This window comes from Trichosurus vulpecula, chromosome 8, assembly GCF_011100635.1.
Source record: "Trichosurus vulpecula isolate mTriVul1 chromosome 8, mTriVul1.pri, whole genome shotgun sequence".
Lineage (NCBI taxonomy): Eukaryota > Metazoa > Chordata > Mammalia > Diprotodontia > Phalangeridae > Trichosurus > Trichosurus vulpecula.
This window is the reverse complement of record NC_050580.1, coordinates 137,240,145-137,263,968: the sequence shown is the minus strand read 5'-3', so window position 1 is coordinate 137,263,968 and position 23,824 is coordinate 137,240,145. Positions and strand designations below refer to the sequence as shown.

The following is a 23,824-nucleotide window of genomic DNA, read 5'->3' as shown; positions in this document are numbered from 1 at the left end:
AGCATAATTGACCATATCAACAACAAAACTAGCAGAAACCATATGATCATCTCAATAGACGCAGAAAAAGCCGTTGACAAAGTACAACACCATTCCTATTAAAAAACACTAGAAAGCACAGGAATAAGTAGAACCTTCCTTAAAATTATAAATAGCATCTACCTAAAACCATCGACAAGCATTATTTGTAATGGGGATAAACTAGATGCATTCCCAACAAGATCAGGGGTGAAACGAGGATGTCCATTATCGCCCCTATTATTCAATTTGGTACTAGAAACGTTAGCTGTAGCAATAAGAGAAGAGAAAGAAATTGAAGGAATTAGAATAGGAAAAGAAGAAACTAAATTATCACTTTTTGCAGATGATATGATGATTTATTTAGAGAATCCTAGAGAATCAAGTAAAAAACTACTTGAAATAATAAACAACTTTAGCAAAGTTGCAGGATATAAAATAAACCCACATAAATCCTCAGCATTCCTATACATTACTGACAAAGCCCAACAGCAAGAGATAGAAAGAGAAATTCCATTCAATGTTACTGTAGGCACCATAAAATATTTGGGAGTCTATTTGCCAAGACAAACCCAGGGCCTATATGAACGTAACTATGACACACTTTTCACGCGAATAAAATCACATCTAAATAAATGAAAAAATATCAGTTGCTCATGGTTAGGCCGAGCTAATATAATAAAAATGACAATTTTACTTAAATTAATCTATCTATTTAGTGCCATACCAATCAAACTACCAAAAAATTATTTTACTGAGCTGGACAAAATAATAACAAAATTCATCTGGAAAAACAAGTGGTCTAGAATAGCTAGGGTATTAATGAAAAGACATGCTAGAGAAGGTGGCTTAGCCATACCAGATATTAAACTGTACTACAGAGCAGCAGTCATCAAAACTGCCTGGTACTGGTTAAGAAACAGGGGTGTGGATCAGTGGAATAGGATAGGTACACAAGAAGGAGAAATCAACAAGTTTAGCAATCTACTCTTTGATAAACCCAAAGAGGCCAGCTTCTGGGCTAATAATTCACTATTTCACAAAAAGTGTTGGGAAAATTGGAAAATGGTAGGGCAAAAACTGGGCATAGACCAATACCGAAATAAAGTCAAATGGGTTCATGATTTAGGAGTAAAGGCTGATACTATAAGTAATTTGGGAAAGCAGGAATAGTTTACTTATCAGATTGTGGAAAAGTAAAGAATTCATGACCCAACAAGAGACAGAGAGCATTACAAAATGCAAAATGGATAATTTTGATTATGTCAAATTGAAATGTTTTTGTACAAAAAAAGCCAATGCAACAAGAATTAGGAGGGAAGCAGAAAATTGGGAGAAAATCTTTGCAACTAGTACCTCTGATAAAGGCCTCATCTCTAAAATATACAGGGAGCTGAGCCAAATATATAGGAATACAAGCCATTCCCCAATTGAGAAATGGTCAAAGGATATGAACAGGCAGTTTTCAGAGAAAGAAATTAAAGCTATCTACAGGCATATGAAAAAATGCTCTGGATCACTACTGATTAGAGAAATGCAAATCAAAACAACTCTTAGATACCACATCTCTCCTGTCAGATTGGCTAAAATAACAAAACAGGAAAATGATAAATGCTGGAAAGGATGTGGGGAAATTGGAACATTGTTGCATTGCTGGTGGAGTTGTGAGCTGATCCACCCATTTTGGAGAGCAGTTTGGAACTATGCCCAAAGGGCTATAGATATGTTCATACCCTTTGACCCAGCAATACCACTTCTAGGGCTGTATCCCAAAGAAATCACAAAAGCGGGAAAAGGACCCATATGTACAAGGATATTTATAGCGGCTCTTTTTGTGGTAGCCAAGAATTGGAAATCAAAGGGATGCCCATCAATTGGGGAATGGCTGAACAAGCTGTGGTATATGAAGGTGATGGAATACTATTGTGCCATAAGAAATGGGGATGATGCAGACTTCGTAACAACCTGGAAAAACCTACACGACATAATGCTGAGTGAGTGGAGCAGAGCCAGGAGAACGTTGTGCACAGCCACAGATATATGGATTCCGTGAGGACCAACCCTGACATACTTCGCTCTTCTCAGCAATCTAAGGGGCAAGGACAACTCCAGGGGACTCACCATGGAGAATGCTATCTTCATCCAGAGAAAGAACTGTGAAGTTTGAATACAGATTGAGGTGCACTACATGCTCGCCTTTTTTGCTTCTCTTTTGTTTTTGTTTTTGGTTTTGTTTTTTTTTTTGGTTCTGTTTCTTCTTTCTCATGATTCATTCCATTGGTCATAATTGTTCTCCACAACTTGACTAGTGTATAAATTAATTCAACGCGAAGTTATACATGGTAGTTATATGAGATTCCGTGCCATCTTGGGGAGGAAGGGGGGAGGGAGGGGAGAAAATCTGGAACTCAAAATTATGTAGAACCGTGTGTGGTAAACTAAAAATAAATTTAAAAAAAAAGTTAAAAAAATTCACTATAATAATTGCTGCCATTTAGATATACCACTTTAAAGTTGGCAAAGTGCTTTACATATGTAACTCTGGTCACACATATAAAATATCTCAGCCATGGGAGGTGGGTACTAATTTTATAGAACTCTCATAGATGAGTCAATCAACAAGCATTTATTCATTTCTTACTATGTGTCAGGAACTGTGCTAAGTCCTAGGGCTACAGAGAAAAGAGTGCACATTCTAAATACATAATATGCAAAATAACTAAGCACATATAAGATATTCATAGCATGCATGGCAGGTAATCTCAGAGGGAAGTATTGGCTGGAGAAAGGGAGAAGCATGGATAGGGAAAGGCCTCTAGAAGAGGGTAAGTTCTGAGCTATCTTAAAGGAGACCAGGGAAGTCGGAGATGAGGATGGCAAACATTCTAAGATGGGTGGATAGTGAAAAAGCATGGACTAGGGAGAAGTAGTATCATGCCAGGAACCAAAGCTGGGCTAGTGTAGCTTGATCATAGAGTATATGGGAGTAAAATGTAAGAAGATTGGAAAGGTAGGAAGGGGGCAGATTGTTAAGGGCTTTAAATGCCAAACAAAGGCCTTTATATTTGATCCTGAAGGGAATAGGGAACCATTTAAGTTTTCTGAGTAGGGGAGTGATATGATCAAACCTATACTTTAGAAAAATTATTTTGGCAGATGAATGAATGATGGATTAAAGTGGAAAGAGACCTGAGGGATGGAAACCAATCAGAAGGCTATTGCAATAGTCCATGCATGAGGCAATGAGGGGCCTAAACCAGGGTGGTGGCAGTGTGGAGAGAAAAAGGAACATATATGTGATGTTGTAAAGGTAGAAACAATCATACTTGAAAATAGTTTGGATATATGAAGTGTGTGTGTAAGAAGTGAAGGATGACACTGTGGTGGTAAGCAGGGGTAACTGGGGAAATGGTGGTACCCTCTATAGTGATAAGAAAGTTAGGAAGACAAGAGGGTTGTAAGGAAAGCTAATAAGTTCTGTTATGGACAAGCTCAGTTTGAGATGCCTAAGGGACATATAATTCAAAATGTCCAAAAGTCAGTTGATGATGTGAGATTTTAACTTCGCTGAAGGGCTAGATATATAGATCTGGGTATCTTTGTAGAGATGACAACTGAACTCAAAGAATCTCATGAGAACACCACATGATAGTATAGAAGGAGAAGAGAAGGGGGACCAGGACAGAACCTTAGGGGACAGTCACAGAGTTAGGGGACACAATCTGGATGAATATTCAACAAAGGAGACTGAGAAGGGTAATGAGGCAAGTGGTAGGAGAACCAGGAGAAAACAGTATTACAAACAGTGTCAATGACTACAGAGAAATCAAAGAGATAAGGACTAGGAAATGGACATTATATTTGGCAGTTAAGAGATCAGTAATTACTTTGGAGAACATTATTTCAATTAAATTATGAGGTCAGAAGTCAGACTATAAAGAGTTCAAGAGCATGAGTGGAGAGGAAGTAGAAGTACCAAGCTTTCTCAAGTTTAGCCAGGAAGGAGAAGGGAGAGATAGCATGATAAGATAGCTGGTGGAGATGGCTAGATCAAATGAAAGGCTTTGTTTGTTAGATGTTTTTGTTTTTTTTTTAAAGATGAGGGAGACATGAATACATTTGCAGACAGCAAGGAAGAAGGTGATAAGAAAATTACAATTAAGGGAGTGAGGATAATTTTAAAAAGGCAATTTGATGGAGAAGATAGGAGGGATGAGATAAAGGGTATAGTTTGAAGAGTTCGCTTTAGCAATAAGTGCTACCTATTCATGTGAAAACAGGAGTGAAGGAGGATTTAGGAGAGGAAGACATCTGAGTAAGGTAAGATGAGGAGGAAGGGAGAAGATGGAGCACACTGGTAATGGCCACAATTTTTCAGTGAAGAATAAGGTGAGATCCTCAGGTGAGAGGGTAGAGTGAAGGTTTTTTGGGGAAAGGGAAACAGGCTGAGGAGAGACAAGACAGTTTGAAATAGCAGCTGTGCTTAAGTGGGAAAGCAAATTGATTAGGGAAGTGTAGAAGGACTGCCTTGCTACAGTGAGGACTCAGTTTAGGTTATGAAACATTCATTTGTAGTTGACCCAGTTAGAATGGTTTTGTGATTTCCTTTAGCTCCATTTACCAGCGTGTGAAGAGAAGCAAAGGATGTAGGTGGCGAGAATAATACAAGGTTGAGATATGACAAAGCACAATCAGAAACAGGACAAGAAGACAAAGAATTTGAGCACAGATGATTGATTGAATCAATTTACCAAAGAGTTGAAATAGGGAAGGGAAGGCAACGTAGTCAGTACAGGGATGATGATCTGAAAAATATCTGAGAAGTGGAAGGATAGGAGGTCATGATGAGGATGAAGAACAAATTTAGGTTGTTATGGCAGAGGTAAAGACAGAATGATAAAAAAAATTATGGTTTCCTTAAATACTCATCAAATCCCACCTAGGAAAACAAGAGGGAGGCTTTTCATGATCTTCCTCCTCCTCCTCCCCAACCTCTACTCATGCTAGTATCTTCCCCCTGAGATTACTTTCCATCTACTTTCTCTCTCTCTGTTTCTCTGTCTCTCTGTCTCTCTCTGCATATATATGTATAGATATGTATATGTACATATACACATTCACACATACATACCCCACACACATGTACAAAACATATATATATATGTATATATATATATATATATATATACACATATATGTATAGTACGGACATAGTTGTTTACATGTTGTCGCTCTAGCAGGGTCAGAATTTTTGCCCTTTTTGTATCCTCAGGGTTTAGCACAATGTCCGGCACATATACTAAGTGCTTTAAAAATGCTTGCTGACTGACTGACCTGCAGGCAATTACAAAAGTGTATATGAGTAATCTAATCAACGTACACTGAATGCTACCACTGGACCTGGATAATAGAAGCAACTTGCTCTGTTTATTAGTCATGTGAAAACTTTGCTTAAGTTGATGCAATTTTTATTCATTTTTGAGCACATCACTGAATACTTAGCCACCCACTTAAATTTGTTAAAATTTTCACTTCTGGTTCACTGGCTAAAAGAACATTTTTTCTGTTTATAATTCTCTTAATGTAGGTTAAAACATAATCTTGTATTTCTTAAGATCATTGCTGTTTCATAGCAGTGTTCTAAAACTGCAAAACTGTTCACCATCTTTTGTATGTCTTCTTATGGGCATAAACTTCCAAAAAATAGTCATCAAAATACAGAAGCTTTTGGAGAATTATCTCATATTCTTTAGGGTTTGAAGAAATTGCTGCAAGCAGTCTAATAGAAGCTTGGAGTTCTTTGGTTGGATATTCAAATACAGCTACTTAAAATATAATTAATAAAATGGGCATAGTATAGAAACAGGCTCTTCATTCCCAACACTGGCCCCTTGACAAAATGGATTAAACAGGGCTATATCAACTAACTAGATATACCACCTTAGCAGATTTCTATGTACTATTCACAGGTGGAGATGGAAAGGGAAGGAGGGGTTTCCAAGCCAGAGAGGAAGGATATAAGCAGTTAGGCAGTTATCGGTTCTAAAGGATTTGTCATAATTTGTTCCCTTAGAAAAAACAACGAGATATGATAGTGATTGTATTTCTTTTCCTTGAAGATAGCTGAGTAGAAAGATTTTAAATCCTATTACATATTCCTTAGTTTTGCATTTTGAGGACAATCCTATTAAGCTTGAATAGCACCTTGGCTCTTTTATCTTAGGCCCCTTCCCTTCCCACAAACTACCTTTGTCAATGATACAATATTTAGAATCCCTTAATAAAAAGTAGTATCAGAGAGTTAAGCATATATTATTCACACTGTTTGTAACTATTTTACTCATTCAAGAAGGGGGCTGTTGTGGGTCTTTCTACATTATCTTTTCTTGATCCAGAAGCTTCAGTCTGAGCTGAACAGACTACTTACTTATACATTAACTTAATGAGATTCTGGAACACATTAAATGATCAACCCAATATTATATATAGGGTAATCTGAATTTGTTATTGGGGACAAGTCATAGATACCTGATCATTCTTGGTAATCAAAGGATGATAATTCAGATGATTATTCATTTACTTAACAAACACTGAGTACCTACTATGTACAATGAATTATGCTAAGTTCAAGACATTATGCTAAAGTGGTAATATTAGCTAAGGAAGGACAGACTCTCTGTTCTGGAGCTTTCCAATTCTGAAAAGCTGCTATTTTCCCCCCAATATTTTGCTATCAATTGTTCTTTGGCATTGGGTAATCCAAGTGTGGAAACACCCTTCACTGATACACACCAGCAGCACATTTGTAAATAACTGTCTTAGAGGGCTTCTTGACGATACTGAGAGGCTGATTTACTTGCCAATGGTTATCTAATTAAGTATGTTCTAGAGAAAGAACCTGAATCCAGCTCTTCCTCACCCTAAAATCAGTCCTTTTATCCATTAAATCCTCTTTGCTGTCAACATATACACTAAAATCTCTTGTGACAATTAACTTCTCAAATACTGACACTACTATTTATCCAATTCTACAGAATATTTTAATGTCATTTCTCACATTGAAATTGTGTGTGTGTGTGTGTGTGTGTGTGTGTGTGTATCTTTCAGGTTATGCATTTAGGCTTACTAATGGCTCTAGCTAAATTTAAAAGATCTCTAGCTAAATTTAATAAATTTAAAAATTGACTACAAGGCTCATAAAAAAATTAAGGTCTTATTTCTGTAATTCAAAAAGGAAAGACTTGTCCATGGAAGGAGAAAAAGGCACATTAGGCACATATTGTCTACCCTTCTGATAAAGGTATACTTTCAAACACCGTGGCTACATGAATCATGCATCTGGACAACTCAGAGACTTTTTCTAGTTGGCTGTTGGTCTGACTTTTATGACACTCATGTTTCTTAGCAGAATGATTACTTGCTGTGCAGTCAGGCAGAGAGTGATACTCTGTTTTTACTAGAATAAGTTTATTGGCCTTAATTAAATGTAATTTTACTTATTTTACTGCTTTAATTTTTTTAAACTATTAGCCTAGGTGCCAAGAACGCAACAGACATAGGAAGCCAAGTAGGCTAAGCTGTGGCTGCCACCTGCTGACACTTCACATTATTGCTCTCAAGTTCTTTGTATAAATAGAAACATAGTGAGCATGGAGCAAATACCTACACTGCTCCTTTTTCTACTTATATATTTTAAACCATTTAAACAAAAGTTTCTAAAATCATCTACTGGAAATTACATAATTTTTTGTAATTATGATACTATAATTCAAAATAAAGTGCTGGATTACAAAGGTGAAAATCGCTAACATTCATACAATGTTTTGTTTTACAAAGCACTTTACACATTATTTCATTTGATCCTCTTGGCAACTTTGTGACAGCTTTTTAAAAACAAAAATAGAATTTTTTAGGATACAAATGACAGGTATGACACATGGGATATCCCCACTGCTTAGCCCTATATTCCTAGATACAATAGGGATATCCTTATTTTGTGGATAAGGAAGGAAACTGAAGCTCAGAAGAGGCTAATTGACTTGCCCATGGTCATACAACTAGTATCAGAGGTGGTATAATGAACCCAGGTCTCTCCTAATTCCAAGTCCAGAACTTTTTTCCACCATTATGCCTTTCATTAATGTTCTAATTACTCTAATCTTGACTCGAGTAATTTAATTTCTACTCTGAAGTTTTCAAAATTCTAAGTATTTATTTCAGTACTTTAAGGAGCTATGACTTCATCAGCTAAGGATATTCCCTTTACAATACTGATCACAAACCCTCTGCATCTTTACTTAGTCTTCTGGATTTTCTACGGCCAAAAAAGTTGATCATTCTATGGCTCATTCCAATTCCATAAATAATTCCATTTCCATGGATAATTCCAATCTGGCGACAAGTCTTTCTGAAGTTAGCTAGGCTGGTCTTCAGATAACCAACAAGACTTAATGTCTAATACTGGGCTCATAAAAGAAGCTCTTCCTGCCTTATAGTGCTTTCCAGAGAACCCAGAGTACTTCCATGTCATGAAGTAGTTATGACACATTGCAGAAATCTCTGCTATCATTTCCTTTTAGAAACTGTTATTTTGAACAGCATAATAATAAAATTCATTCAAAAAAGTCCTAATAGGCACAAGAACTTTTAAGCAGCTGTGGTAACATTAAATTCTGACTATACCAAGAGTTAAAAAATAAGAGTTCCTACTAGGAGGAATACTTTCCAAATGATATGGTCACATCATGTGTATAATTAAGTGCTTTTTTTTTAAAGTTAAGATTTCTTTTCCCAAATAGGGAAATAAAATTTAGTAGAGTTACATACTTTTTGGATATAAAAACTCTAAAAACTGATAAGCAACAATTTGTTAAAAGAGAAAAGAAAACAAGAGCAAGCTATGCACTGAAGTTCTATAATACAGAACCTCACATTTACAATAGCCTGATACATCTGGGATTAGAAAATCCTGAGGTCATGGTCAAATCACACTTTAGGGCGTGATTCTGTTTCTGACTTTAGCATCTCATGTCAAATAAGAAAAATCTCTGTTATAGAACATTATACTAAAGAGCATGAAGATTCTGAATTCTGTTCTCATTTGTCCAACTCAAAAGAGGACTTCAAAAAAGGCAAAAATCATTGAAACAGACAAGAAAGTGTAATCAAATTGCTTTCCAAACCCTAAAATAATGACTGTCTTATTTCCCTAGAAGAAATAACATAATAGTGCAGTAGAAATAACACTAGCTTTAGAGTAAAGAAAATGGATTTAAATTCTCCCTCTTCCACTTATTAGTTATATGACCAAGGACAAGTCACTGTACCTACTGTCTCACTCCTGGTCCTTTTCTTTGTAAAAGGAAGAGCCTGGACTCTCCAGGATCTACAGGAGTTCTTCAACTTCATTTCATTTATTGAGCACTTACCAAATACAGGAACTGTGATGGGTGCTGGAAAAGAGAGAAATATTAAGATAAAGTCCCTTCCCTCATGGAGGGAATCACAATCTAGCAGGGGAATATATAAACAAATAATTTTAATACAAAATATTAAAATATAAGAGCAGTGTAAATCAAGTACTGTGCTAGGTCCCTTTTAGTTCTAAAATTCTACAATCCTAGGAAACTGAAGAATTAGCAAAATTTTCAAAAAATTTTATCTGAATGTAAAAGGAGGAAGGCAACTATATTATAATTATGGTTACTATGGAGTTAATAAATGTTACAGAACAGCATTTATAAATTTGTTCCAAATCAAGATCTTTATTAAAGTCCTCTTTTAATGACTTACCAAGTCATGAAAGTGATCCTGAGTTTTCAGTTATGTTAGTCAAACACAATTTCTGGCAGTGAAGGGTTCAAGTATGGACCTGGTAACAGGCTATATCACTGTCCTACAAGCAGGCTGGCCTAGTTAAATTTGGAGAAGATCATGATCAGTTTAGCTAAATGGAGTTTAATCTTTCGAACACAGCAACTCTGTAAAACCATCTGTTAAACTGAGGAGTGGCTGGAATCTACAGTAATGTAAAGGGCACCAATACGAACAGAACCACAAATCCATGAAGTACGAAAGTAACTGACATACCTAAAAAAGCATCAAGGTCATTTCAGAACTCTAAAATAAAAATCTAAAATCACAAAGTAATGGATGGGAAGTTCATATTTCAAAAATCCTGGCTATTACATAGTTGAGCTACATCATTTATTATGTATATTTCTTCATATTTATTATGGTTACATGGTTATTCCATATAAACACAAAAATATTTTAAGAGAAAAAATGTTCTATATTAAGAATAGAAAGCAAAGTTGAACAAGCTGTTTACTCCTAAAATGTACCTTTCTAGATCTTGTTTTTAAATCAACAACTGAATATTACTTTCAAAAGAGGTAAAATTACTCTTTCAGATTTTTTGTGCCTGTGGGAAATGCAATTAATGGGAAAGTATAAATTATGGAAAAGTAATGAGTTAACTAAAATATTTCCTATTTTAACAATAGCAATAAGAAAGTAGATCAGAAATAGTGAGTAAAGTGATCATATTGTGAAATTTCTGCAAGCTAGGCAAACAAATAATTACATTTCTTCACTGTCAGACTGAGACACCTTTAAGTAAACCAATAACATATGAGAAGGGTCCCTGGACATAGTATAAGAGCTATGTAATAATAAAAATAATAGCTGAAATTTACATAGCACTTTTAAGGTTTGTTTAACCTTTACATATATCATCTGATTTGGGTTTCACAACAGCCTTGTGAAGTAGGGGCTACAGATATTAATTAGCAATAACCACCGATTACCAGCTTATAGAAGAACCTATGTCTGCTTTTCAAGGCTAGCAAAATGGAAATTATTTCACAGGACACCAACAAATTAGTAGCACAGGATATTTAATGAGGTAAATGTAGGAAAGTAAAGCACATGGATAAATTTTTATTATATAAATAAATTTCATTGAAGACATACAATATTTAAAACTCTTTGGATTTTTGTTATTGTGAGAAAAATGCTTTGAAGAATCTACCCCCAAATGCCTAACTTCTTGAATGTGCATACATTAAGATTATGCAAGTATTTTGGTCCTTGGGTTCATTAAAACCTAAATTAAGGTCTGTTGGAGATCAGATAATCACTGGACTTTCAGAGCTGTAAAAGCCCTTGGAGGCCATCTAGTTCAACCCATAACTGAAAAAGAATATCCTCTTACAGCATAAACAAAAAGTAGTCATCCAATATGATCACACAAGTAGCCTACTTGTGGAAGAGATAACAAAACAAGTCATTTTCACAAAATTTTGGACAAAAAGGGAAAAACCCTGAAAATAGGCTACATTACAAATTTTTAAAATGAAGTTCCGGATGATTATGTTACAGATATGTTTCTGTCAAAAAAAAATTTCTACAACATTTAAACATAATGTCCTACAACTCCTTTTAAAGTTTTATTTCTAGGGTGCCTACATTCCACTACATTGAGAATCAGATGACAGACTTGTTGCTGCTCTGTTCCTTTCCACTAAATTTCATTTATCAAATCATATATAAGAGGAAAACTATCCACACATCACAAAGCAAACAGACCTAAGTTTTCCAGAACCTAAGCAACAAAAGGACAAATTATTATATCTTTCTCTTCCCTGACAGGTTGAAGGTAGCTTTAAAGGTCTAAAAAAAAACTCCACTGATACTACAGCTATGGGGTATTATATTGTTAAATCTTCAAGATCTACACAATAATTTTATATTCAATTACATTAATGTAAATATTGCTCTCAAAATATCTGCTAGAGGAGTCTATTTTTATTACCAAAAACAATACTATATACATCAGAACAAAGTTATAGATTCAACATTATCAACAGGGCATTATTTTGTCATAATATACTTTTTCATTGTGTCCAGACTATGACATACAGTTTTACTGACAACCTGCAGCTGGTATATCAGTATATCCATCTTGGATACGTATCAAAGATGAAAAAAGACCTGAATTCAGTACTGCGTAGGAGCAGAGAAGCCTACAGGGCCTTTGAAAATTTGCACAGTTCTTCTAATGACCCTCAACTTCTCCCTGAAGCAAAGGCCCAACTTTTTAACAACAAAATTCTTCCTGTGTTGCTGGATGGCTATAAATCATGCAATACCACAATCTTTGAAGAATTAAAGTTGCTGGTCATCCACGTGCAAACGAAAAGCAAAAGTGGATGGGAGAAGGCTGCAACATATTATCAAAGAACTGAGGAAAAGAATCTGTGTAGATATGTATGCCCAGAAAAAAATATAGGCCTATCAAGTAGCTAGACGTACTACACAGAATATGTGCTTCACTGATTTGCATGCAATGTCAAGAGGTCTGGAGGAAGGTCTTCAACACAATGAATAGAACCATTGTGAAGGATTTATGGGGGGGACAAGAACACAAGTCACAGAGGATAAGGAAAGGATGAATTGTGAATTAAACCATTAGAGGATGTACTCACATCGATAAGAAATCACAGATTCATCCAGATACACTTTAAAAATAAAAAAAAATCCATGTGGTTCAGGAAAAGAATCAAAGAATAGCTTTGCAAATCAAAGACAAATCATATATTAGAATTATAACTAAAATCTGAAAATCACAAAGAAAATATTTCTTTAAACAGAAAGATTTTTTTAGTTAAAGTGATTTGAAGGAACAAGTCCATCTCACACAAGTGGAGCCAAGATAAATCTTTTAGTCTTTTCAATTATTCTGTTTATAAAAAATTTTTAAAGTAAAGAATGATAAAATATCAGCACTATATAGTATCCTGAACACTATCCAATCAAATGTCTATATTTTGCAGATAAAGAAACTTAAGTCCACAATTAACAATAATAATAACAATAATAAATATCATTTATATAATACTTTAGAGTTGGCAAAGCATTTTACAAATATCTCAGTTTGATCCTCACAGCAAACCTTGGAGGCAGACACTATTATAATCTCTATTTTACAGATGAGGAAACTGAGGCAGGAACAGGTTAAGTAACTCGCCCAGGATGATACAGCTAATCAGTTTCTGAGGCTGAACTTGAACTCAGATCACCCTGACTCTAGATCTAGAGTGCTACCTACTGGACCACTTAGCTGCCTCATATGAAATAACTTGCCTAGAAAGTTATGCAGCAGAGTGGGGACTCACAGTCAGATCTTCTGAATTCAAGTCCACTAGACAGGACAACTATCCTACTTAATATACTTTGACAGGACATAAAAAATTGACTGGGTGATTAAAAATAGAGTCCCAGTTAGAAAAGCGGCACATTCCAAAAAAACACAAAAACTCAAAATCCTTTAGTCACACAAAATATCTACACAATTAGGCCAACTATTTGAAAGTCTAGAATGTAAGACATATATTCCCTTAGTTCACAACATAGTTTTGGATGAGATAACTCCAAGATCAATTTCTGAAGCTTCTAGTACCAAGACAAGAAGTTTCTAGTACCATGTATGTAATATTGTAGGTGCTAAATATACCTATTTTTTGATTTAACAAACATAATGGTATTTGATGTGTGATATTTAGCTACTGAAGAAAAATGGGCTCATACTTTTGGGAAATATTTGTACAGCACTGACTTATGTACTTTCTGTTCAATTACATTACCTTGCAAAGATGCCATATAGCCATTGATATTACAACTACGGGGGGAACACAATTTTAAGAAAACCCTTAAGGGCAGGTCCCAGTTTATAAAAGATTGTGTTCCAAAAGTTTATTTGTATGTTGGTCACTTGAAATTTGGGACAAATTTTCCTCTGGAAATAAAATCATAAACAGAGGTTCAGTTGCCAGGTCAGCTCATAAATACTTAATTTGCACATTACACAGGGTGAGCATAACAATAAAGATAATAATAACAACAATAATAACAGTAGCTAGCTCATATGTAACACTTTGAAGTATGCAAAATGCTTTACAAATACTATCTTATTTGATCCTCACAACAACCCTGTCAGGTAGGTGATACTATTCTCCCCATTTTACAGTGGATAAAACTGAGACATAGGGAAGTTAAGTGACTTGCCCAGAGTCACACAGCTAGTAAGGATCTGAAACAGAATTACAATTTGGGTCTTCCTCTCCCCAGGTTCAGTGCATGCTGTATTCACTGCACCACTTAGCTGCCTTTCCTAGTAAAGCTTAACCACCACAATTAATAGTGTTCTATATGAAATATATTCAGAAAACTGCCCAGTGCAGTGACATCAAGGATTCTCCAAATCCAAGGTACTAGTGATTGCTCCTATAACCTTAAGTAAAGGTTCCATTAAAGTGGAAGCTGAAGAGCTAGAATAGGGACACAGATACATAGTCTAGAGGAGTGAGAGAGGTTGGGGTCTCTTGCTAGGATAAATCAAGGCTTCTTGTCTCTCCCAAGTCATCTGCTTTCTTTCTTTTTGTAGACCCTGGGATCAGCATGCTAGGTGGCAGAGGAGATGGAATGCTGGCCCTGGGGTCAGGAAGACCCAAGTTTGAATCCTATCTCAAAGGGTTGTTCTAAGGATCAAATGAGATAATAAAGTGCTTTGCTTTGCACTATACAAACGCTGATTATTTATCACCACCACCCGTTACTTCCACCCAAGGTTTCCCGTCAACCTCAGACTACTGTAGAAAAGAATGCAGTATCACAGCTTTCTCCCAGCACATTTCAAGGTAATGTAAAGCTTTTTACTCCAATACATATCAATAACTTCATCTATGTGTGGTGGGATGGAAGACACATTGAATTTTGATGCAGAGGATCTTCTTTTGAATTCCAGCTCTACTACTTAGTTTAATTGATCATTTAATTCTTGGGATCTCAGTCTCCTCCTCTGTGAAATCAGGAGATTGGACAAGGTGGTTTGGATGACTAGATGATCTCTTGACTTCCAATGCTACTTCCAGCCATGACTATTGCTCCAATCCATCTCCTTTCCAATCCACCCTCTATATAGCTTCCAATGATCCTCTTAAAGCAAAGGTCTGACCATGTCATTCCCATATGGAATAAACTCCAATGATTCCTTATTCCTTTAGGATCACATAAAAACTCTTTTACCTCACACGTAAAGCCATTCACAATCTGGCTCCAACATACATTTCTTCTTTGTATCCCCAGCATTTAGCAAAGTGCTTTGCACACAGAAGGTACTTTAAAAATGCTTGTTGACTTGACTTTTCCAGTCTTATTAAACAATATTCTCATTCCCTTATTTTACAGTCCGACTAAACTGACCTTCTAGCTGTGGTTCATATATGATATTCAATTTCTCATCTATGTACTTTTACACAGGCTACCCACTCCTCCCCACCCATGCCCAAAATGTACTTACCACTCATTTTCAACTCTTTGAATCCATTTTTTTTTTTTTACAACTCAGCTCTGAGCCCTGAGAATTTATTACCTCCATGAGACCGTGGCTGATCCAGCCACTCAGACCTCCTTTCTCTCAAATTACTTTTGCATATGTACACATTGTCTCCTCCAACAAAACAGAAGTTCTATAAGGGCAAGCCTTTTCATTGTCTTTGTAACCTAGGTGCCTAACACAATGCCTTATACGCAGTAGATGCTTAATGAATGCTTACTGATTCGACTGATTCAAGGTTCATACAATCAACTTTTATTACTCTCTCTCCAATACTTGTTGCTATCATCTTACAAACTCCAGGTTATTCCTTTAACTTTTTAAACTTGAATACCTGGCTCACACCTTCTACTCAATGCCATCCCCTTTTACCTTACTCCCAAGACTCATATATTCAGTTTGCCAAGTTCTTTGACAATCTAAGCACAATTCCTCAATTCCAGTGATTTTCCTTCTCTTTTCCTCCTTCATTGTAGGCACCCATTGACAAAATCAGACCTCACCATCTTCTGGGACTTGTACCAAGTTCAAGATCAAGAGATTCTAAATTCTACTTTCTAATCAACGTTTCCTATATTATATAAAGCCTAAGTCTCCTAACACTCTTATTCACACCAAATCTACTTTTCATCCTTATCCTTACCTTTGGCTTCCTGACCAATCCACATCCTACTCCAGCTTCACCTGCCTACTAGAAGGCAATGTAGCATAATGGATAGAAAAATGGTCTTGAAGACCTGATTCAAATCCCTTCTCAGATACTTTCTAGCTAGGTGACCCTGGGCAAATCATTTCAACTGTCCTGGCTTCAGATTCCTGTTCTGTACAATGAGAATAATAACAGCACCTACCTCACAAGGCTATTGTGAGGACCAAATGAAGTAATATATGTGAAGTGCTTTGCAAACCTTGAAGGGCAATATAAATGTTACTTAATGTTACTAGTTCTAATCCTGGTCCTTAAGGTTTGTCACTTTCACTTCTATTGTCCACTCCTTTGCAATCCCTTGTACCTCTGACCTGCTGCCCATCAAGCTGATGTGATTTCTCCTGCTGCAAATTCATAATACATAATTACAGCTAGGCCCGAATTGCTACTCAAAATACTTCTACTCTACCCTAATGGACTTTTCTAATTTCCAGCAGAAATTGCTCTGTGCCTTTTCTTCTTTCCATTCATCCCCAAACATTACTTTATCCCCACATTTAAACAAAACAGGAAAATGATAAATGCTGGAAAGGATGTGGGAAAATCGGAACATTGTTACATTGCTGGTGGAGTTGTGAGCTGATCCAGCCATTTTGGAGAGCAATTTGGAACTATGCCTAGAGGGCTATAAAAATGTTCATACCCTTTGACCCAGCAATACCACTTCTAGGGTTGTATCCCAAAGAAATCACACAAACGGGAAAAGGACCCATATGTACAAGGATATTTATAGCTGCTCTTTTTGTGGTAGCTAAGAATTGGAAATCAAAGGGATGCCCATCAATTGGGGAATGGCTGAACAAGCTGTGGTATATGAAGGTAATGGAATACTATTGTGCCATAAAGAAATGGGGATGATACGGACTTCATAACAACCTGGAAAAACCTACACGACATAACGCTGAGTGAGCGGAGCAGAGCCAGGAGAACGTTGTGCACAGCCACAGATATATGGATTCCATGAGGACCAACCCTGACATACTTTGCTCCTCTCAGTAACACAAGGTGCAGGCACAACTCCAAAGGACTCACGATGGAGAATGCTATCTACATCCAGAGAAAGAACTATGAAGTTTGAATGCAGATTGAGGCACACTTCATGCTCGCCTTTTTCTCTTCTCTTTTGTTTTTGTTTTTGGGTTGGTTTTTTTTTTTGGTTCTGTTTCTTCTTTCTTATTATTCATTCCATTGGTCGTAATTCTTCTCCGCAACTTGACTAGTGTATAAATTAATTCAATGCAAAGTCATTCGTGGTAGTTATATGAGATTCCATGGAGTCTTGGGGAGGGAAGGGGGAGAGAGGGGAGAAAATCTGGAACTCAAAATTATGTAGAACTGTCTGTTGTAAACTAAAAATAAAAATAAATTTAAAAACATAAACTTTATCCCCACATTTAGAGTAAATAACCTGCCCAATCACCATTTTAAAAATACAGAAGACATCTAACATGAACTCCTTTAGCAGCCGTCCTTCATTTCTCAAACTTTCTCAGCATTACCACCCTTTCTTTCCTCCTTCCTTTTGGTAATAGAAAAGATATTCCAACTACTCCCTAAAGCTAATCTCTCTACCTGAACCTTTGATCTCATTCACTCCAGACCTTTCTCAAACCTCAGTCCAGCTGTCAGTGCCTTTACTATCCTGCATTTTCTATCTCTCCATCATTTGCTTCCATCTTACAGCAAACACATTCAGGTGAAGGAGACAGAGGAAAAAGTGAGAGAAACAGAAGAACCAGGAGCCCTGAAGCCAAGGAAGGAGAGAAGAGCATCCAATAGGTGGCTAACAAACTCAGAAACTGAAAAGGTCAAAGAGAATGAGGACTAAAAAAAAAGTTACCTCAGAGAAACTAGTTTCAATAAAAAAGTATGGAAACACTGAAGAAAGATCAGGTAATGATGAAGTGTGGTATAAACAACTTCTTTAAGAAGTTTAACAGTGAAGGAGAAGAAAGAGATAAGATAATAGCTATACGGGATAGGAGGATCAGAGAAAGCTTTTTTTAGAAAAGGGGAAGTCTTTTAAAAATTTTTTACACCAACCCTCCTAAAGGAGTAATATCACAACACCTTCCTTCTCTGACCCCTATCATGATTGTTGACCTCTCTATTACATTATAAGCTTCTTGAGGGCAAGGATTACCTTTTCTAAATGTTTTTATCTCCTCCAGTGAAAAACACAGTACTCTCTGCATATTTAATAAATGTTTCTTGTAGTTTAGTAGTAAGAAAAGTTCTATAATGTAATGTTCATATTTCATTTCTCATGATAAACATTTCAACATAAGAAAGCAAGGCTAAAAATTGTTTGTCACGTGGCACTTGTATGAATTCTTTTTATATCTGAGATTACTGTACTCTTCCAAACTTATCCCAAAATACCTCCTTCTAAGTACTCTGTCTCTAAATTGGACTACTCATCAACTCTTTACACTTCCTACACTAGTAACTCCAGGCTTCTGCCCACACCCTTTTTATGCCTAAAATGTCCTTCGTCCATTTGTCTACTGAAATTCTAGTCTTCAAGATCTAGCCTAAAGGTTACCTCTTTAATGAAGACTACCTTGACCATCCTAGTTGGAAATGATCTTTTCATCCACAGATCTCACATGCACTTATGATCTATTTTGTACTATGTTCATTTGTGTATATGTTATATCCTCTTATTAGAATGTTTAAACTCCATCATAATTGGGATACTTTTTCTTTATGTCTTCTCCAAGACAAATATCCAGCATACAGTAGGCATTTAATAAATGTTTGTTAAATTTAACAAAAATTCTGAAAAAGCTCAAAACATGAGGCCAGAATAGTTAAGTTACAAAAATCTAAGATGAGTGCTGTAATACTGGAACTCAAAATAACACTTGCTAAAAATGTAATGCTACTAATAATATAGTAAGCCTTGCAAATAAAAGATACATAAATGTTCACTGCTTGAGACAGTAAAGATAAGGAAGGAAGAAGGAGGAGTGGGCCTGACCCATTATTTCACTGGTATAGAGAACCTATAATTAGCACATTCCCCCGTTCTTTAACTTACAGTCCTAAAAGAGTTGCTCAGGGCCCTCGGAGGTTAACTGACTTGCCCTGGGCTACATAGCCAGTGTATGACCTCTGTAGCCAGTTGTCTGTCCGTCACCAAGTGTTTCACAACACTTTCACATCACTATCGATATTCAACATATATTATCTTAATTATTAAAATATATTAACCACATGCTAAGGCAGTCTCTCCACAAATGGGAGGGCAAAAAGATAACAGGATGTGAAGATTTAATTTCCAGATAAATAGCCTGTTGAAGTGAGTACAGAATGGAATGATTCACAAGGAAACAATGAAACAGCATAAACAAAGTAAGAAAATGTTGTGAATTATGCATTTGTGTATTGCCCATGTACACCATGAGATAAATCTCTTTATAAACACCCCTAGAACACAACTCTCTGATTTTGGTCGGCATTAATTTATGAGTAAATATTTAAAAATACAATACTGTTATGTGCATTTCATACCAAGGTTGTAAGGGAGTTTCTTTTCATATAGAGTCTTTCCAAGTACTGCAGGCCCTCATCTTTCAGTAACTCCATTGGAAAATGGTGCAGATTCCTGTAATTTAAGAACAAATTCTTGTGCTTTTCCAGCTTCGCCACAGAGATTGTCTTACAAAGTTCTGATGCCATGACTGAACCTGTCCCATCAGCCACATTACAGCACTACATCTTGTAAAATACGATCTAAAGAGAGAGCAAGAAAATTTTAAAATTATAGTTGATCTCTTATAAGCATTTATAATACATCATCATACAAATCAGTGAGCAAAGTGACTTATATCCAATAAGGAAATCAAGACACTAAAAAATTTAAAACAATTATCCTATCCAAAGCTTTTGCAAACTCTAAAATAAAATTTACTAAAAGATGTACTTCTTCACTTTTCTCAATCATCAAAATCTTATATACACCTCAACATAAATACTTTTATAAATAAAGTCACACCTTAAGCAAAACAAAATGACCAGGACATTTAATGCAGGTAGAGATAGCTTTTTGTGCCAATAAAATATACACAATACCTTTTTAGAAAGATTCAAATACACACACACATATAAGCAAACTTGTAAAAAATTCAAACGGCAAATTCCACTTCTTTTTTCAAAACTGCTCCTTCAATGTGTCTAAAACATTTTAATAAGCTACAGGATGTGATCAATTTTCACTTACTCATTCCACTTATATTTTCACTTCCTAAGTAATATCCAGTTATTCTAATTTTCTTTTGTTTTTCCTTTTTCTTAGTTTTGACGGTTCTTAGGAAGAAATGAGCAAAGCACATATCCTGGGAATCACAGTTTCGTTTGCTTATTTGACACTGCACTAGGAGACAGGAGATCAAAGTTCTAACCTTCCCCACCATAAGATACCCCCACTGACTAGCTATTTAATTTTAGAACATCATTTTACTTCCTTGGGCTTCAGATACCTTAATGAAGTTAATATTTTCCTGGACCAGAAGAATGAACTTCTTTAGATCCCTTTTAACTCTGACACCAAATATTCTTTCACATACTTTCATTCATGTAACTTCATAAACATCCAAGAACTGCAAAATACAAGTACAAAGAAGTTGCCTTTTCTCCAATCTAAGAATTTCACCTCGATTTTTCTGGTTACTCTTTCTAAATTCCTTTTGAAAATAAACCAAAGGTTTTGAAAATCCTCAATTTTAGCTCATTTAAAGCAATCTGCATATTCTGAGTGCCTCATTAGCTACTTAACAAAAAAATTTATGATCCTTTGATGAGTTTCATATCCTTGATACATAGTAATAGACAAATTCCTACTTCTAATAATTAAACAAAATAACTGTATTGAAAGGTAACATATGAAAATCCACAAATGTTACTAATACAACACAAGAATTCAATGTATTCCCGTATTTCTGGTACCTGATCATTTACCTAAATCTATAAGAGACATGTTGTATGACCTTAGACATACTAGACTCTGACCTATAAGTCTCTCCTTTCTGTAAAATGAGGGGAATAGATCATCTTTAAGTTCCTTAATAGCTCTAAAATGCTATAATATAATAATAAATAATAATAATAATAAATGCTATAATATAATTTTATATAAAAGGGCAATCTTCATATTGATATGAGAATGTGTCAAATGGAAGGGAATTGGGAGGGGAGCTAGAATACCTATAATAAGTTTCAAGCCAGAAGAAAGTGAAGCCAGACCATTCTTCCTTTGGCTTATATTGGTAAATCTATCCTACTTCATCATAGAACCTCACTGCCCACATGTAATATCAATTAAGTATGGTGTCTTTGATTGAGTCTTACTAGGTGCTAAAGCCCAGGCCGAAACCCCTATCTACTAGGTGCTAAGCCAATGTGGGTGTGAAGCCCCCAGGGTCTTAAGGGGAGTTGCTAAGACCAGAGCCAAAAGTAGGAGCCTAAGTTCTGGTTGCTCAGATGACGTGTGATGACGGCTAAAGAGTGTATAAAAAGACAGAACGGAGCTATTTGCAGGAGGCTCTCACTCTTGAAGGTGTGTTGATGTGGAGACTCTGGGCAGCTGTAGTTAAGAGCCCTCCAGCTTGTAAACCCAGATGTTGGGACTTTGTTAAATCCTGATAACTATGCACTGAGATTGGAATCAGACAAGGTCTATCTGTTGATGTTTGTAATTTGTTTGTATTTGCTCTGAAGTTCAGGGGGCTGGCTTTTTCCCCTGAACTAAGTGAATGATATTTGTATGTTCGATTAAATTGAGATTGTTAACCCCTTAACATTACTTTCCTTAGTAAAGCAGATCAAAAGAACCTGTGTTGGCAGTGTTTTTTTGTTGTTGGGCTTGTGTTGGTCTTTCACCCCCACAACAGCTGCTAGGCGAATTGTTGCAACACCACACTCCTACTTTATATTATTATTATTCGAATCACAAGCAAAACCCACTCCAAATACAGAGTCAGAAAAGTCCTATATACTTAAGACTATGGAGTAGTTTACTTGAAGTTCTCCAAAGAGAGTATAAACAAGCTACAACACATAACCAGTAAGAAACGTCATAGAAAAGCAGAGGTAAAGGCAATCAAGAAACTTTGGAACAGGAAGAGAAGATGGGACAGTCATGTGGCAAGAGTAAGGAATGACAAGTTGGCAGATCGAATGTTCCACAGGTACCCTCATAATGTCGGAAAGTGAGGAAGGCCTCCAGTGTTTGGGTGGTGCCCCATAATGAATTTTTGGAGGACAGCAATAAGAATTGCATAGGATGGGCAGGTGTGGATAGGTTGTGATCTATCAAAGGAGGAAACTGAGGAGAGTACAGATCTCTACAGAATCTCCACAGATACAAATGAGTCTTGAGTATGACTTCAATTAGTATTTCTGTGCAGGTGACTTACAAATCAAACCTAACCAATCTCATTTTATTCAGTGCTGCATTTCCAACTGCTTGCTGGATAGAGATGCACCTGAAATAGTTCTCCTCCTACCTCTCTGACCACTCCTTCACTAGATCTTCATTCAGGTCACATCTGCTAACTATGGGTATCCTACAGGGTTCTATCCTGGGCTGTCTATATACTATTTCATTTTGTGATCTTATCAGCTCCAATAACCTCTCAATCCTAAGGATTCTAATCCAGCCCTCACCTCCTAAACCACTCCAACTGCCTTCTGAACACCTTGAACTAGATATTCCATAGTTTAAACTCAACATGTTCAAAAGCGAACTCATATCTTTTCTCCAAATCCTCCCTTCTTCCTAACTTTCCAACATCTTCTTCGTCACAACCTAGGTGTTATCCTTGACTCCTCGCTCTTTCCCCTTTTATTTCCAGTCAGTTACCAAGTCCTTCACAACATGTCACATAAGACTCCTTTTCTCTCCTCTGACACTGCCAATTACCTCAGTACAGACCCTTATCACCTTACACCTGGACTACGGCAATAACCTACAGGTGGGGTCTCAAGTCCCTCTCCATTCCAGTCCATCCTCCACTCAGCCGTCAAACCGATCTTCCTAAAGTGCAGGTTTGATTATGCCTCCCTGTCCCATTTTCTAGTGGCTCCCCATCACCTCCAAGATAAAAAATAAAATACATTGTTTGGCTTTCACAACCCTTCATGACGATCCTCCTGCCTACCTTTCCAGTTTGTTTTTTTAATACCTACTCAACCTCATTTGTTTTTCAATCTAGTAAAACTAGCCTCCTTGCACAAGACACTCTATATCTCCACTCCAGTCACTTTCCCTGGCTTTCCCCGATGCCTGGAATGTTCTCCCTCCTCATCTCTGCCTCTCAGATTCCCAATTTTCCTTCAAGTTCTGGTTAAAATCCCACCAACTATAGGAAGTTGTGGTTTTTTTAACCAATCCCCCTTAATTTTAGTTGTTTTCATGTTGTTTCCCCCAGTAAACTTTTAACTCTTTGACATCAGGGAATTTTCTTCCTTTCTTTGAATCCCCAGTGCTTGGCACTAATTACAGTGCCTAATACACAGGTATTTGATAAATGTTTGACTAACTTGACTGTCTTGGTACCTCAAATATGCCTAAAACTGAACTCTTTATTCTCTCCAATAAACTATCCCTCCTAACTAGTCTATTTCTGTTAATGGCACCACTATCTCTCCAATTTAATAACCTTGGAGTAATTTTTTAATCTTTCCTTTTTCGCCCA

General features: G+C 36.3%; 1 protein-coding gene across 3 annotated transcripts in view; it reads right to left on the bottom strand.

The window, feature by feature from the left end:
• The window catches only part of LRRC28 (leucine rich repeat containing 28), a 185,714-nt gene that overhangs the window by 157,845 nt on the left and 4,045 nt on the right, over positions 1-23,824 (bottom strand). Inside the window, exons 1-2 of one of the 3 annotated variants that reach the window (XM_036734584.1) lie at positions 20,609-20,644; positions 19,641-19,862 (exon numbers count right to left, since the gene is read on the bottom strand). In XM_036734584.1, the coding sequence (XP_036590479.1) occupies positions 19,641-19,808 (168 nt within the window). In that variant the 5' untranslated portion in view covers positions 19,809-19,862; positions 20,609-20,644. Of the gene's footprint in view, positions 1-9,810; positions 9,930-19,640; positions 19,863-20,608; positions 20,645-23,824 lie in introns of those variants that run through there. The other 2 variants (XM_036734585.1, XM_036734583.1) reach the window with 2 other exon arrangements.